This window comes from Oreochromis aureus, linkage group 22, assembly GCF_013358895.1.
Source record: "Oreochromis aureus strain Israel breed Guangdong linkage group 22, ZZ_aureus, whole genome shotgun sequence".
In the NCBI taxonomy this organism is placed as follows: Eukaryota; Metazoa; Chordata; class Actinopteri; order Cichliformes; family Cichlidae; genus Oreochromis; species Oreochromis aureus.
This window is the reverse complement of record NC_052962.1, coordinates 37949845-37967551: the sequence shown is the minus strand read 5'-3', so window position 1 is coordinate 37967551 and position 17707 is coordinate 37949845. Positions and strand designations below refer to the sequence as shown.

Here is a 17707-nt window from a genome sequence, read left to right as displayed (position 1 = left end):
CACACTGATTAAAACTGAAACACAGAAGTTTCACATTTCCCTGCTGACTGCACACCTTTTTCAACACTTTAGGATGAAAACCTTCCTTTCAAAGACGAAGTCAGACTTTAGTTACAATGTAAACCTTCTTTCACTGGGAGAAAAGAAAGAATGAAATGAAGAAAATGAAGAAAATAAAAGATATTTAACACAGAAAAATCAGCAGCAATCAGTGAGTTTAGCTTAAACTACAAAAACAGAAACACAACAGGACAAACTTCACGTCATTAATTTAAATCTTTGAGCACTTCTAACTTGCTTTAAACAGACCTCACACAGTTCGACCAGAATAAACCGAAAAGCCTCAGAGGCCGTTTGTAAAGATGCTGCTTACCCGAGCCCCGCCAGATCTGAAACCAGGTTCCCCAGAGCCGCCGCTGCAAACACAAAGAGGCAAACGCTTTGATTTCTGCCTCGCTCACAAAAAACAACAGCGAGCACAGTGACAGACATGAAAAAGAAATGCTGAGGATTTGTGAAACTCAATGATTTGATTTATGCAGATCTTAACATCAAATTATGAAAATAACGGCGTCATTTGTGATTTATGTGAACAGTTCGCTCTCTTTCAGACGCTCCTAAGTCATCTTCTCAGTCCTCTTTCAGAACTTTAACAGACTTTAAGAAGCTTTATAGTTTCAGAAAAACCAAACTCCTCTCGATCTGAGACTCTCGCAGGAACACGAGGTTGACTTCAGACTGAATCAGAAATCCGATAACCATCATGTTCCTCTGGGAGGGCAGGCGCCAAAATCTGTGAAGGAAATCTGCTCACTGCTGTGCTGACGTCCATCAAACACAATTTAAGCCTGACACATTACACACACATACATGCACGCACACACACACACACACACACACACACACACACACACACACACACACACACACACACACACACACACACACACACACACTCGAGCACACACACACACACACACACACACACACACACACACACACACACACACACACACACACACACACACACACACACACACACACACACACACTTCCCAATGGAGTGAAAGCTTCATCTGATCTTTTCTGCAAGGACCCAAAAGTGCATCGACGGGGAGGTGAGTCGAGGTCGCACTCGTCTAAATCGTAATGACTTCCATCATTTGGCTGAATTCATTAGTGCTGCATCAGGAAGCGTGACAACAAGTCAGGCTGAGACTCTGCTTCTTGGAAACCTTTATTCAGCTCACAAACCAGAGAAATAAACAAAGTGTAATTTCTTATATCAAAGATGATCAGAAATGCTGGAAATGGCAAACGACGATTGGAATAAGGAGTCATGAATCATTTATGTACATTTTCAGAAACCATCACTCACGTGGTCCAATGAAGCAGCGGTCTCACTGATGATGTCAGTGCTGCTGATAAAACACTGGGTCTGATTTAGGAGCAGTGCATTAGGTGGGCGTCTCTGAGACTGTTTCTCCTTTTCCTATTGGCTGCTCCCTCTCCTTATGCCTAAAAGCTCCTGTGAGGTCTTCCTCTCATCCTCCTGCCTGGCTCCAGCATCAGCATCCCTCTCTACTACAGACCAGTGTTATCTGCACACAGTCCACAGAGACTGCTGCCTGACCTCATCCACCAGCCTGTCCATCACTACGTTGAACCTCACACCTCACCACCGTCTCTCTGTCCTCATACCTGTCCTGCACCACCCTCACATACGTCTCCGCCACTCTGACCTCCTCACGCAGTACCATCGTCTGCCTCCTCTCATCCAGAGACACAGTGAAGCTCCTTCTCTGTACTCCTCCACCCTGACCCTCAAAGTAAACTTCACATCTCTAGTAGTTTTTCTCAGCATGAAGCCACACCGCTGCTCGCTGACAGTCGCCTCTGCTTTCACAGCTCTTTCCCATATCTTCATCTACGGCTCATCAACTTCATTACTTTGATCCACATGTTTGATCTGACCAACATTTCACACCGGATGCCCTTCCTGACACAAACCTCTCCATTTATCCGGGCTTGGAAGCAGCACTGTGAGTACACAGGAGATTGTTTATCTTCTGTAATCAGCCTGATGTTTCCCACACTCAGCAGCCTTTTTTCTTTTTTCAATGAGTTTTGGAACAAAGTGCATTTTTGCACAATAATGAAACTCTCAATTAATGCTCAGACTTTTATCCGAACATTTTTTAATTAAACTTTTATCATGATAAAATGTCCTAATTTCCCCATTAAACATTTAATTTAAAGAAAGTTCCTGTACTTATTTAATCGTAAAGATTAATCTGAGCCACATTTATATACAGCTAAAGCATCAAAATACCAGATTAAAAAGTACCGGGATCGCCATCTGTGACATCGTCCTCCTTTGTCTGTATTTAATGCATGTTACATAAATCCTACCACACTGCTTGCTTCTCCAAACATCCTAATTACACCCAGGGTGTGTGGGGGAGATGGAGTGTGAAGAAGATCTTCTCAGATGTGTCCTTTTAACTCTTTTACAGACGCTTCCACCTGAGAAAAAGACCCCAGGGAAAAGTCTCGATGCAGGGATTTTACATCCCATCTGGTCCGGGAGCGCTACAGCATCCCCCAAGAGGAGCTGCAGGAAATATTCAGGCATCTGCTTCTCCTGCAGGAAACTGACAGCTGATTAAAGTTCAAATCTAGCAGCAAAAACATTTACCTGATGCTGAGGATGCACGCTTCCCTCGCCAACAAGCGCCTTTTTAAGGAAGCCTTTAGAAACCCACCCACACATCACGCCCTGAACAGATAAGTGTATATACCTACAAGTGTGCAGTGCCAAGTGGCCCACATACATCTCTGCATACTCACTAATGATGAAAAAGCAGAGCGAGTGTCCAAACAACACATCAAAGCAGAAACAGGAGAATCAGTAGGAGTGAGAAGGTGTGAAAGTTTTCCAGGATCAAAGAGCACCTTTGGAAAAGGACCAAGACTCCAGTCAGCTTCTTTGTCTTCTGCTTTCATGGTTTCACTGTCAGCAAAATCGGCTTTGCAACAATTCCAGCCCACCGACAGTACACCACAGCTCTGAATAATTAACGCTGTGGACTGCAGTGTGGAGGAAAATGTATTTGTTCATTGAAACTATAAAGCATGTTTGTTTTGCCTTCAGGGAATCTCTGGAGGCATACAAGGCGACGATGCTTGAAGCTGAACATGCACCAACGTTCCTGCAGGAGCTGAACGTCCAGATGGACAGCATCTCCTCAAAGAGAAGCTCCTTGATGGCCAAGAGGAGGTGAGACGGTGAAACTAGCTGGCCTCGTTTCACCCAGAGCTGGGAGAAGACACAGGAGTCAGCAAGAAACGCTTCAAAGGTGCCAGCCCCCAAAATCTAAAATAAAACCCTGCAGGGTGGACAGTGATGACACGGACGTATAAGAGCCTGGATGGATGAAGACGTCACAGCAGAGCTATTGATCTAGAGCTCGTCTTCAGCCTCTGATTTGCACTTTGCAGAGGAAAATGGAGCCAAGTATCCATGGAAACTGAATAATCGAGCAGTGAAGAGAGGGGAGAAGGCGAGCTCGGGTGCCTTTATGGTTTCACAGAGCAATAAAAACCCAAACTGAGAACCGCAACAGGAGACGGGGTGACGGCGGGATCTGTCGCAATAAACGGCAACAACTCTGTAGAATCGAGTGTAAGCGCTGGTGGCAGCGTGGGAGCTGCACAAGTAATAAAAACGTCTTCCAGGTGAAGCCTGATGGAGAAGCCAACACTGCAGGTGCTGTGAAAGCAATCACACCCGGGAGGATTTTATGTGGTTACACATCAGGGACTCTAACCTGGTGACAGGATGATTTTCTGTAAGGATTGTGCCTCCTTTATCTCCTCGTTTAGAACTACTGGAGGTGCATTTGGTCTCACTTTGGCACTTTTATATCAACTTATGCAGCCTGCTGGGCTCCACTGTTATTGGTTTAATACCAGTGGCATAGGGGGGTTGGACTGGTGCCTATTTTAGACTAAAATACAAGTTTTTTTCCTTCACTGAAGCCCTGAACTTTTCTAGATATCACCAGGAAGAAGCTGTGTGTCCTGTAACCTTCACTTAGGTGTGGAAATGGAAGGCACGGCCTTACGCAGGAGTTACACTTCTGTAAACCCCACACTGTGAAAGTGACATGCACCTCCTTAGCCTGCGATGACGGGGTGAAGGGGTGCCGGGGGTGCCGGGGGGGGTGGCACTGCTGTCATCAGCTGTGTAATCATGCCTCCCCTGTTTGCAGAAGCATTCTGGGACCAGGGAGGAGGAGAGAGCTGAGCTGGAAGAGGAAGTTGTGGCTGCAAACTGCGGTCTTTTTAATAACCAGCAGGGGGCGACTCTGGACGCATAGAGGCATGAAACATTTGTTGGAAAAAGGCCCCAACAAACCTAACCCTAAACCTTTGATGCATGCTGGTCACTACAGTGGACAGCTATTCAAAGGCTGTTTTCTTGTATGTGTGTCAGTGTTAATGGTACACTTGCTAAGTGGACATGTAACAACATGTCCACTTAGCAAGTGTAACAAACTCTTTGAAAAGTACATGTTTAAAAAATGAAGTTCAAAAATATTTTTTCATGCCTAAAGATGAATAAAAATACTTAGGAAAAACATCCTGCTTGAGGCTGTCATAATTCATGCATGACAGGGTTAAATGATACAGACGTGTCATAACTTTGGCATTTTTAGTTTTTTCCGCTGTTTTTTTATTTATAATTAGTTTTAAAGTTTTGTTTAACTGATTATTTTGTACAGTGGATTTGCTTTTTAGTTAGTTTATTTTTTCCACATTTTTCAAAGCTTCTATAAAGTTTTCAGCCTTAAAATCGTGGTGATATTTCCACATATGAGATCCACTCTGTACTCCACATGTTGTCCTGACATTCGATCTCTAACCTCACTTTATTTGGTAAACAAAAAAACCATTTCTCAGCGCCTTCCTTTAAGTTTGGCTTCTGTTGTTTTTAATTACGAGTGCTAAAAATTCATTTCCCATAACCTGAGATAAGCAACAACATCACATGTTAGCTGATAGTGTGATGAGAGACGTTCTCAGCAGAGACAGTTTCTCGGTCTTATCTGTCGTCTGCTTCAGCAGGGTTTTTACAGCCACGCTGGGAGTAGCTAACGAGCTTCTTCCTCTCCTCCTTTTTCCTCTTTTTATGGTGCTGCAAACATTAAGATTAAGATCTACTGTTTCAGACTACTATAAAGATAATCACTGGAGTTAGATATTTGTAGTTTTAAAGTATCACCCTATACTACAAGACTCTATGGCCAGGCTGACGTGCACACTGAACGATCCTGAACGATATAAAAAGATTAGCTGAGATCGACAGATTTTCACTGCATGAGGCTGAAAACAGAGAAAACTCAACTCTGATCAAATGTGAAGGTTTTCATGTGGCCACACCCTCCTCTCCTCCTTACCCATCAAAGCTTTGCAGCTTCTGCCGGCTATTCGAGTGGGAACGCTCCTCAGTGGAGTTTCATAAATCAGGGATTTGAAGATTCATATGTACATATATTAACATCTACTTGATTCACGGCTGTAAAACGGAGAAAGAAATCATCTCACGGATGAGAAAATGGAAGCAGAAAGTTGCTTTGCTTGGTTATCCAATCAAAACTTTCTACGTTAATCAATTAAAATATTAATTACAAATGAACTCAAGAAGCGGCCAACAAGATAACGAAGTCATTTTAGGTTTACGCGACTCATCGCCGCTCGGCTCTTACCAGCCATGGTGGAGATCCCCAGAGTGACTCCGATGGAAAGTTCGATTTGAGTTCCCTGGAGAATAAAAGAGAAAGAGGTGAAACGCTCATCCTGGCTCAGAGTTAGCACATCGGGAAGAGCAGACAGAAGGAAATTACAGCCTTAATGCAGAGATAAGACTCCTTTTTTCTTTACGACTAATTCCTGCAAAATGAGACTCCAATACTTACTGCTGCAATCATGATGGCATTATCCAGAAAGCCAAATCCAACAAAGGGGATGGCGTTGTGGAGTAAAACTGCAAATTAACAGAAGGAAAATGAAAAACATGGAAAGCACAGAACAGATTTATCTGAATGTAACTTGGAATAATTTGCACAGTGAACAGCTTCCCTGTATCTGTGATAACAGTTAGTTTACAGGAGACGCGTTCTGCTCATTTCCACCTCCATATTTATACCAACTGGCTCTATAAGATCAGCTTTACATCACTCAGACAAAACGAAATCCTTATTTCTCTTAAACCTGGCCTCAGTGAAGCCCTTCAGTTCAAGGCTTTAAGAATACGAGCTCTTTAAGGCCACTTCTTGTAAATCAAATCAATTTTATTTATATAGCACTTTTAAAAACAACAACTGTTGACCAAAGTACTGTACAACAGAATAATCAGATAAAATTTAAAAGGAAAGTAAAATAAAAGATACGAAAATAATAAGAATAAAATAATGACAGACTCATACAGAATTAAAAGCCAAGGAGTAAAAATGGCTCTTAACGAGTTTTAAACGTATCCAGTGTTGGAGAGGTCCTGAAAGAATAACTGATCATCTTTGATAAGAGCAGAGTCGTTAATAAAACTGATTCAAGTTGTTTTCAGATGCTCAGCTGCTGGTTTTAACTTCATATTTCTATTTGAGACATTTCCAAAAAATTAGAATATCATGGAAAAGTTTATTTATCTCCATAATTCCATTCAAAACATTAAACTTTCATAGATTATAGATTCAGGGCCCACAACTTAAACCATTTCAAGTACTTAGTTCTTTATTTGTACATAATTTGGGCTTCCAGCTCATAAAGTCCACAAAAACAGGATTTCAAAAAATTAGAATACTGTGAAGACATCAGCCCAAATTTTACAGGGCATGAATGTAGTTTGTGCCCTTGAGCCACTTGTATTTCCTGTTTTACTTTGAAGGTCCGTGTCTCAGGTCATGTATTCTGTTTTGCTTCCTCTTTATCTTGTCTAATTAGGTTCAGCTGTGTCTGCCTCCTGCACGCCATTTCCTTCATACCTGGTGTGGATATTTATTGTGTGGTCACCTCTGTTCTTCGTCGGAGCGTCTGCGTGTCACTCTGTGTATCATGCCTGTAGGCCATCCTGTTCACCTCCCTCAGTGTCTCTCCAGTTACGTTTCAGGTTGTTTAGTTTTATGTTTCCAGGTTTTTGTTAGTGGTTTTGTGATAATTCTTTCAGCCACAATAAAAGCTCATTCTCAGTTTGAAACACTCTCCTCTCTCCACCGACAGCCCTTTGGGGACCGAAATCCAGGTCCCCACGAGTTTGAAGGCATTTTTGAGACTCAAAATGTGGTTTTAGTGTCAGGGTTACAATTAGGTTATGGTTAGGGTAAGCGGCTAGGGAAAGCATTATGTCAATGAGATGTCCCCACAAGGATATAAATACACACGCGTGTGTGTTTTATTGTCTCACCGTATCTGATCTGGGCTGCCGTCGGCGGTGAGGGCTCCACTTCATCTGAGAACAAAAAAAAGCAAAGAGAAAATCAGAATTTCATTAACTGTCTGCAGCAACACAGAGACACAGTTTGATCACCGCAAACTCATCACAGCCTCCTCTCGTGTTCACCCCCACCCCCACCTCCACCCCCACCTCAACTCAATCAGGACCAGCGTGCTCGGCTCGATTTCACTGCAGGACGTTTCATTCCTGAGTTGATCTCGAACGTCACTACGATTCACTTCTTTACAACTTTAATTATGGAGCTCATCAGTGTGAGGTGCAATGATTAAAGCCTCACACCACCCCACATATTTTATTTATGCAAATTTAAACCAAAAGGAATTTAAATCAAGTTAAAACACCAAGACGAGGCCACTTTGTGGTTATGGCTCATGCTGTGTATGCTGTGCAGTGGATTCCCACTCTGAGCTGGGTGGGTCTGTCACCAATGACAGCAGCTGGTCATTTATTTTGTTTGCACCAGTAAATGCTGCTGCCTGCAGGCTGAACTCACTGATACAAGATTCCTTTTTTCTCTTACAGAAATATCATTTTGACAAATGTCTTAATATAATGTCTAATATAATATTTAATATATATTAATATAATCCATCGGGAAGGAAATCCTGTTTCCAAATAACTTTCTTTTCCCCCAAACTTGATATTGTTTTCACAGCCTGTTTCTGCTGCTCTCTAACAGCCACAAACTCGGGTATCACAAGGGCTCAAATATGAAAATAATGCATGAAAACCACAGTTAAATACCAGCAGATTCACTGAAACTTCAGTGCGTGTCTCTGCGAGAGCGGCTTTCTGACGTCCGTTCACAGATTCAGTAATCTCACATGCTGGTTTGGTCCATCATCTCACTTTAATTGGTGCGAGGAGCAGCAGACTGGGCCGGTGCGTGGAGCGCCCTCGAGAGACGCTGAGCTAACTCCACAGAAGTGTGCCACTGGAGCAGACTGCACTCTCGGCCAGAGTCCAATTACAGGAGCGGGTCGATTACTGCGAAGCAGCAATCTGCTGGTTCCTTGGTTTCCCGACCTCTGCCTGTGCATCTGTATGCTCCTCACACACTAGTTTCACCAAGTTTTCCTCCTGGTTTTAGAGCAGACAGACAGTTTTCTCTGTGCACCCTCGGCTCTGTCTGAGGGCCTGTGAGGCTGCACGGAGAAGCCTCAGGTTAGACTCAACAAACCAGCCCTTTGGAAACATCCGGGTCCATTTTAGGACCGACGAGTCTGAGGCTGCGTTCAAGGCTACTTCAGGAGTGACTCTCACCGTTTATTCACCAACACCAGATGCAAACTTCGTTAAAATCTTACTTTTAATACTTTTCCTCACATCTATCTTTATGTTGCCCCCAAATACTAGACAGAAGTTATTCATACCACTCCTACTACTACTACTAATAATAATAATGAAGCCAAAAAAGGATGTGTCAATATCGAGCGTTTGTTTTCTTTCAATCCTGACTCAACCTGATTTACAGTTTTACTAATAAATACTTGTTTAATAAGTTTATATTCTCAAATGTGTGCAGCCTCACACAAACAATGATTTCCAGCACAGCTCGTTAATGTAACGCTGGTATCACAGATCAGGGTTCAGTATCAGCAGATAAGCAGGTGAAGAGAAGTAAGAGTAATAAAAACAATATTTTATTTCCGTCAGCCCAAAACAATCGGCTGAGGGAAACACTGCAGGTACTGAAAGAAAATGAAGATTATTTCCTTCTTTTTTTTGTTTCTTGTTTTAAAGCCACACGATTAACCCAGAGATGATCAGAAAGCAGGGCACCTTCATATGTTTTAAATAAGAGGAGTAACAGAAACGGAGAAGCACAAACAATAAAGTGGATCATGGACACAAACAAGACTGAAAGCCAAGAACTGAGAGCTGTGAAAAACTGGATTTCTTTAGTTTGATTTAGTAAACTGGATAGAAACTTAAATGCTGCTGCTCCATGTTCAGTTTTAACTGGGAGGGCAGTGAAATGTTCAAGACCGATGATCAATAGATTTGGATATGCAGGAAACCAGTGCCAACAACTGGGCTGCTGGGATCCACATCCCTGATCTTAGAAACATCCTGTAGCTGCTTGGTTTAGTTGAAAAGGAGAAAAAAACCTTCTTAGAATAAAAGAAACTCGGTGCCCTCTTTATTCAGTCTAACATCCAATTACCACAAACCTCCAGCCTTTGTATTTGACTCTGAGCAACTTCTCACGAGGAAAAAGAAAAAACATTCATACTGAAAGAAAAAAATCCTTCAGCTGAGGAAACCAGCCGTCTACAAATTAAAGCTTCTCCGAAGGATCCGATGCTTCCTTCCTCCTCCTCATTGAAAGCTCAATAAGCCAAAGTTGCCAAGCAACAAAATTCCGTTCCAGTCAGCGAGGCCATGCCTTAGCAACAACATTCATCCAGGAAGTAACACGGGTGTTCGGCTGAAGGGTGTAAAGGAATGTAACAGGTACAAAATCTCACTCTTCACTCATCTTTAACACAACAGGATGCCTCTGAAGTGTAAGGAGAGCCTCTCACACTTCTAGTACATCAACACTGACAGCTTCCACTACAACAGCAGCAGTCGATCCTTCACAGGCATGGAAAGAATTACTGGCTTTATTTTGGAGGCATAATATTAAAAAGGAAAGCAAAGAGAGGACAGGTGAGAGGCTGAGACATAAATGTGTGATCCTGCCAATCAAGCAAACTGACTGATGCTCAAAATTCAAACAAATGACCAGAAAATCAACGGAGTGAACACAGCTGGGGATGAACTGAACTCTGAGTTATTTGAGAATTCTGCAGTGTTTCCCACCAACTGAAAGGCTTTCTATGCTGTCAGCATATGTGAGTTTGCTGGGGCGTACTTGGGTCCAAGTGGCATGAATATCATCAGATGGTGAGCTCGAGGCGCGGCGTAGATGCCCGAGTACCTGCCAAGTTTCTTGGGACCATATGGACTCATCAGGGCATCATGATTAAGGGTGTGCATGACCGGACAACTACATGTTTAAATGTTGCAGCCTTTGCTAGAAATACTGAAATAGCTGAAAAAGATGCAACAATGTTACCACCAGCAGCACTGGTCTGCAGTACTTTGATATAAAAACTGATGTCGGCTTTGTCAGAATAAACTGGAATGTCACCAAATCAGTGGAGGTGATGTGTAAGCACATTGTGCACAGAGGTGTGGACGCTAGCATGGAAGAAACCAAGTACTGTCGCTAAGGTTAGCTCAGTCTTATTCAAATAGTCTTTTTTGTGTGTTAGTTGTTGAAACAAAAACAAATTAGTTACAATACACCAACTACACACTCGCCCTTTAGGCAGACTTCAAAGAAGTAAAACAGGATCGTGAGGTCTGCAACCGTATAATTCTGTTATACTCGGTTCTGGTGTGGGGAACAGAAATTAATTATTCCACTCACAGGTTTTTCCTCTGGAAATATTTACATTTGTACTCTGTGACAAATAACCGAGGTTGAGTAGTTCTGGGAACAAGTCTGCAAAAATCCCAAACTTCACCCGATTAAATTCAGTCAACCTCACAATCGAGATCATGTTCTCGGGCGTGTGCAGACAGACTGTGATCCCTGGAATCACTCGTTCGGGGTCCCATTCTGACCAGTTACACGGTGCACTTCAGACCTCAAACTTCTGCAGACAGGAAACATCAACTTCTGGTTTAATTGGACCCAAGTTTCCTGTGGAGGAACATCTCTGGAGAGGCCCGTCTGGCTGCAGCGGAGACGTTTTCAGTTCACAGCTTTCAGGCCTGAAGGCAGCACGTCAGGCGACGAGTGTGAGCGTGTATTCATATATTTGTGGGGACCACAAATTGGAAGTTTACTATACTTGTGGGGACCAACAGCCCTTATGGGGACCAAAATCCTGGTCCGCACAAATCTGAAGGCATTTTTAGACTCAAAATGTGGTTTTAGTGTCAGGGCTACACTTGGATATGGTTAGGTATTCATTTTTCATGGTTAGGGTAAGGGGCTAGGGCATGATGTCAATTAGTTGTTTTCACAAGATATGAATACCCGACGTGTGTGTGTGTGTGTGTGTGTGTGTGTGTGTGTGTGTGTGTGTGTGTGTGTGTGTGTGTGTGTGTGTGTGTGTGTGTGTGTGTTGGATATCCACTGAATCTCAATGAGAGGATCTGGTGGAGCTGCAGGTTCAATTCGATGCGATTTATTCAGATAATGATCTGATTCTACTTGCACGCAGGTCCGCCTGACTCTTCACACAGTCACTGGAGTTTGCATTATGCAAACATCTCAGGAGCTTGTGTCTTACAATTTATTGTATTCATAGAGAGTGCCACACTTCATTAGTAATTCATAGAGTATTTACACTTTTACTTTTAAAGAAGTCCATGCAAAAAGAAAAAAGAGAAAGAAATGAATAATAAAATCTGTGTGTACTTTAGCAGCATTATGAATTGCAGATTTTGTGCTCTGGCAGCAATAATTTCCCCTGACGGATGATACACTTTAAAAAAGATCAAACCTGACCTTAAGCCTAATTATTATAAAGCACTAATTGATCTCTAAAGTTAGCCAAAACTATATAAAAGCTCTGAGCAGGTCCAGCCAGCGAGACCTTTAATCTTGGCGCTGATCAATGAACCCATAACAGATTAATCTGAGAAGCATGGCGGTACAGTCTGCTGTGAAAGGCTGGAACAACATTTCTCTAATCAGAGAGGCCAGCGTTCAGTTTTAGTGTCTGAGTGGGTCATACCTCCAGTTTCATCAAACTGGGTGGGTGAAGGCGACACGTGTGTACACAGTCTTTAATCTCTGTCAGCAGATGTGTGACACAAATATGTAGGATCACAACATCTTTGGTTCCTGTTTGCAGTTCAGGTAATACTGCTGAGTTTGTGCAGGTTTGGACTGGATGCAGATAAACAGACCATGAGAAGGACAGAAGGAAGTACTGCATTTATTAAAACGCAATCTGAAAACCATCAGTAATGTGTTTACATTCATAAACAATGGCGGGCACACAGAACGCCATCTGCTGTGTGGAGATCCCCTGATAGACTGAAAGCTGGCAGCTGAGCTGCCCACAGAGGCTAACCACAGGAACACACTGGGAACACGTCTGCGACGACTCGACTCCGACACAGTTTTGTTAAAAATCACACCAGAAGTGTTTGAGAATGCTGCTGACTTCCTGCCCTCTTCCTCAGCCGAGTGCAGCTTTGCCTCGGTGCCATTTCAAACGACATGGAGCAGAGAGCAGCTTCTGAGTGCAATTTGATGGTATTGTAAGCCAAAGCGACTCGAGCCGAGTCTCAAGCGGGTGAGATTAGATCCAGAGCCCACATCAGAAGCAGAGCGTGACAGAGCGTTGCTGAGGTGGCGAGGCCGATAAATCTGCAGGTAAATCCGCAGACTAGTTGGGATTTTGCATTCATGCAGAGTGTTAGACGTGTCAAAGGAAAATCCAAGTTAGAGATAAAATGGACTGTTATTTACATTAAGCACCGTTTTTCAGAATAAAAGTAACAATACATGAACAAAGTGTTTGCTCCGACACTTGGAAACTCACAGGTTTGAATTTGTGGAACCGTAACGCTCCTGAAAAACAACATGACTCTGAGCTTATCATTAATGCTTCTGAACGCAGAAATATTAATGATTAAAACAACAGAAACAAACCAAAAATGAAACATTTTCTCTGACCTGAAATACTCTGTGTGAAAACAGCTTCAGGGTCTCTTACATTAGAGCTGACAGAACCTTTGCTCTTGTCCTCTAACACCAAACTTTACATTCCTACCAGCAGCAAGGATCTAACCTCTATTTTCCCAGCCTTCAAATTATTTTGCCTCCTGGCGTGTGGGGAGGACCGCAGCCTCGTGCAGCTGCTGAAATGTGGTGACTTTGTGGCTTTCTTTTTTAGGCCACAAAGAGCGAACAACTCATTTTCACCCTTTTTCATTTTGACTTCCTTGCGCCTGCAGTGTGAGTACAAACACTGCGACTCCTGGGAAAACGTCCAGAAATAGGTCTGCCTGATGCAAGCGAAAAATTAATATCACTGTACAATCTGCCAATAGCTGCAGATCTGGAGTCAGATGAGTAAACGCTGAAGAGTTCAGCTCTCGAGTGTTTCCCGGCCTGCTGCAGGATATCTCATAAAGCTCCTAATGACAGCAGTGTGAGTCGAACACAGTTCATATGTCAGTGTGTGATTAAATCAAACATAAGCTGACTGTGTGTGTTTGTCTGCGTATACATAATTAGACTTCAGCAGATGCGGTATCATCTGTCTGCCGTCAGACTGCTGATTAACAGCGTGGAAATGCTTCCTGCGACACGCCGCACGCCTGACGAACGAACAGCCGACGCCGCAGGCACAAGTAAATATAAACACCACAGATGACAGCGTTTCACAGGCACAGCTGGACTCAGAGAGGGATTTATGTACCAAAGTGCATTTACCCACATTAATCTATTCCAGTGGCAGATAATGCGCTCCATTATTAACATTTGTGCATGCACAATATCAACAGTGTGCAGCTCTGAAGGTACAGAGCTGCACACTAAATCCACCCAAAAGTGGAAATCAGGATATTTATTCATGCATTTGCATTTTTGAGCATCTTTTGTGCTCCTTGAAAACTTCAACCTTGAAAACTTTCAGTAAAATGTTTCCACTGGCACAGTGAAAATAAGAAACACTTCCTCTCATATTCTCTGTGAGATGAACTCCTCAGGATTGGCTCCAAAATCAAACAGATTGTTCTTTTAACATTTTCTTTCTCCCAGAAACTTTTATACTGGGAACACTGGCAGCATTAGAGTTCACCACAGGAGGTCGCTGAGGTCAGAGCGCTGTACAAGCCAACTAGAAACTAAAATCTTCTTGGAGCTGGCTTTGTGCAAGAGCACAGTCATGCTGAAAAGTAACGGACAAATGCAAAGAGCCGATGGCCTCGAGTCTTTTTCCTGCTGTGGTGACCTGCTGTAAGCTGCAGGGCCACTCGTTTGTGCAGCAGGTGGAGACGCAGCTCACGTCAGGCAAGGACGGCCGCCACGAGCTCCGTCCAACACGCTGAAGAGGAGCAACAAACAGAAACTTCCTGCTCGGTTTCTCATCTGTTACTACACACTATTTGTCAAATACTCCGTGTGTGTGTGTGTGTGTGTGTGTGTGTGTGTGTGTGTGTGTGTGTGTGTGTGTGTGTGTGTGTGTGTGTGTGTATGTAGCAAAAAGAAATACACATACACACATGTGCACACACAAAAACTTTTTAATTGAAGAGAGAAGACAGACACCCTCTCTCTCTCTCTCTCTCTCTCACACACACACACACACACACACGCAGAAATTAACACCAACCTCCGGCCAACTGCTTCTCCTCCACCCACCTGGCGGCTCATCATCCGTCACTCGGAGGTTTCTTTATATTTAAAACTTTGCCCACCAAACCGTCACACAGAGGAAAAATAATTGGTGGTGTCAGTTTGGCATCAACTGTTTTAAAGCAACCTCATCCCATTTTCAGTCTGAGGTCTAAATAGTTTCATGCTAAAGACCCTCCAGACACCAAAGTCTTCACCTGACATGAGTTGAGTGTGGTGAACGACGACGCTGACTCAGCTGGTGAAAATCTGCCCTGTCTAAACGTGTGTTTTGGAGTATTTTCATGCATTTTTTCCCCCAAAAACTTTAAACTGATAAGTTGAAACTGGAAGCGTCCAGCCTGTGGACCTGCAGCTCTCACACGTCCTTCTTGGCTTTGTGGTGTGAGCGCACCTCCGCTGCCAGAGGCCAACACAATAGCGAAGGCGTACACTCAGCAGTGAAGCAGTTTCTTTCAGTTTTCTCTGCTTTGGAAATAAAACAGAAACTCAGAGGCAGAGTTTAGCTCTGTTGTGAACTTCCCCTCTTACAGCTGACACTGCTTTGAAACAGCATACAGATGTCCACAGGTATAAAGTTAAATTCAAGACGTTTTAGATTAAACTTCAAAGAGTAGCACAGAAAGAGCGTGAAACAGTGACGAGCACTAAGCTGCTACACTTAAGAAGATTCAATACAATCACTAAGTGTGTATTTTAGGCTCCCGTCTACTCTAAATACTTATCACAGAATATGAAAGAGCAAAATAACCATCGATTAACTGACATGAAAAGCTGGTGTGTATCCAGACGCTTAATGACCAGTGAGATAATGAAGTTTGATGTGCTTGTGGTTTAATGACTTCACTCAGCTCAGCGATTCTTCTGCTGCAGACTGTTATCATTAACCTCATTTATGTGACAAGTCATCACTTTTTCTTTCTTTGTTCCATTTCAAAGCTGCCACACACAGTCTTTCTAATAATAACAGAATAATCACATAATCTGGAGCTCTGCCCGTCCGTGAGGATTTTTAATTCATTTTTATTTTACTTTATTTATTGCTTTCTGTTTGCAGCTGACTGGGTCTCTTCACAGCTCTCAGCGTTCCTTCGTTCTGCATTTCTCCGCTCTGCTGTTCTTCTTCTCTCTCGCTCTGTTTGTGTAATTGTCAGCGTTGTCAGAGGAGAGGATCCATCTCAATCTCCCTGTGTGACGCGCCACTTTGGGCTCAGCTGAAAGCGATATCATGTGGGCCTGGCAGGTGGGGGTGCTGATACAAGGAGGTAGCTCCAGTTTTGAAGCAAAGGCCTAATTTATGTGCCAGTCAAACAGCACCACTCCCTCAATCTCACTCAAACGTCCCAGATGCTGCCGAGCACCTCAAACCACTTCTTCAACAGAGTGTTCATCTGCCTCAAATCTCAGAGGAAATGACACGCTACAACCTCACGTCCACAGAGAGGCTGACGAGTTCCTGAGGAGTGCTGGCACCCTGCAGGGCGTGGATCGAGTGGATGAGCACGTGGACATGCGGACACAGTGCTGTCTGTCATACTAGTGCTGTCAAAACACATTTATTTCCTCAAAAGAAACCATCAACACAGAATTGAACCATCGTCATATAATCAATTATAAATTTTCACTATCAAAAGTCTTCTTTTTTTTTATAAGTTCTATAATAAAACTCTGGAGGTTTGTTGATGGCCTTTGCCAGCAGTAAGGATTTGGTGCTATCATACATTATGTATGTGAGGAGGAGGAGGAGGAGAAGAAGAACACTGCTTTCAACTAAAAATCTGTTAGACCTGGAGGCTGTGACTGGCTGCACTACTATGAGCTCAGCATCACTCTTCACCTTTTTCAGGTTGGGGACTGCTGAGTTAAATGATTAATAAAAGTTATTACATAAAGATAGTCACAGCAGATCATTTACAAATTAAATGTGACCTTGTACTCTGACTGAGGATATTGTTACAAATGCCTATAATAAACATAAATATGTAAGAAACTTGCAACAATTTTAGAACTGTTTGCTTTCTGGCTACACACAGTCAATCCTTCATATACAGTCTATGGCTACGGCTCCTTCAAGCTTCATTTTTTTAAGCCAGTGTCTAATCAAAGCTGCCTCCACCCAGCACTAAGCTGATGTCTGAAGTGAGGGAGCATTGATATTGTGCATTAATAAGCGGGATTTGTAAGCAAACAAACAAGAAATCCCCCCATGTTTGCTGCAGCGACACTCCACGTGTCCTAATCCCACTAATTAACTCCCTGAAGATTTGCACTTCTTGAATTCACTGCAGGTGTCACCGGTGGGAAATGTGCTCAAACCTGGAGAAAAAGCCTTCCACACATTAGCCTCTAAAAAGACTTCTCTGAGATCAGGGGCTCGATATTTTACTAGCAGTTTAGCACAGCTGGTATGGTAATACCTCTGGTTAAATAAAAGCTGCATCAAAATCTGTATCAGCAACATGGGTGGGCAATATACGCTCAAAATTATGTCACGATATATTGAACAAATTTAAGACAGAGGTTCCTGAAGTAGCTCTCGCTCTCACACACATCTGGGTTTGTGTGGTTGCTTTGCGCTAAGGAAGAAACCACACGGCTATTTAAAAGCAGTTTGGTGTTGTATGAATTTGTTCATCTGGCCAAATTATTGGATAAAAAGGACTGAAATGCACAGCAGACCCTGAGTGTGACCCACCCGCCAGCTGATCGACGTGCTGGTTCGCTGTATGTGTCGCAAACTCAGTGCACAGAGACAAATTATAAACTGAAGCATGTGGAGGTCACGTCAATCCATCAGGCAGGTTCACTGAGCAGCA

The 17707-nt window shown here is 43.1% G+C and overlaps 1 protein-coding gene across 1 annotated transcript in view; it reads right to left on the bottom strand.

The window, feature by feature from the left end:
- Positions 1 to 17707, bottom strand: part of tmem65 (transmembrane protein 65) — a 37138-nt gene that overhangs the window by 5536 nt on the left and 13895 nt on the right. Inside the window, exons 2-5 of the mRNA XM_031735282.2 lie at positions 7466 to 7510; positions 5982 to 6049; positions 5772 to 5826; positions 374 to 416 (exon numbers count right to left, since the gene is read on the bottom strand). Coding sequence (XP_031591142.1) covers positions 374 to 416; positions 5772 to 5826; positions 5982 to 6049; positions 7466 to 7510 — 211 coding nt within the window. The remainder of the gene's footprint in view (positions 1 to 373; positions 417 to 5771; positions 5827 to 5981; positions 6050 to 7465; positions 7511 to 17707) is intronic.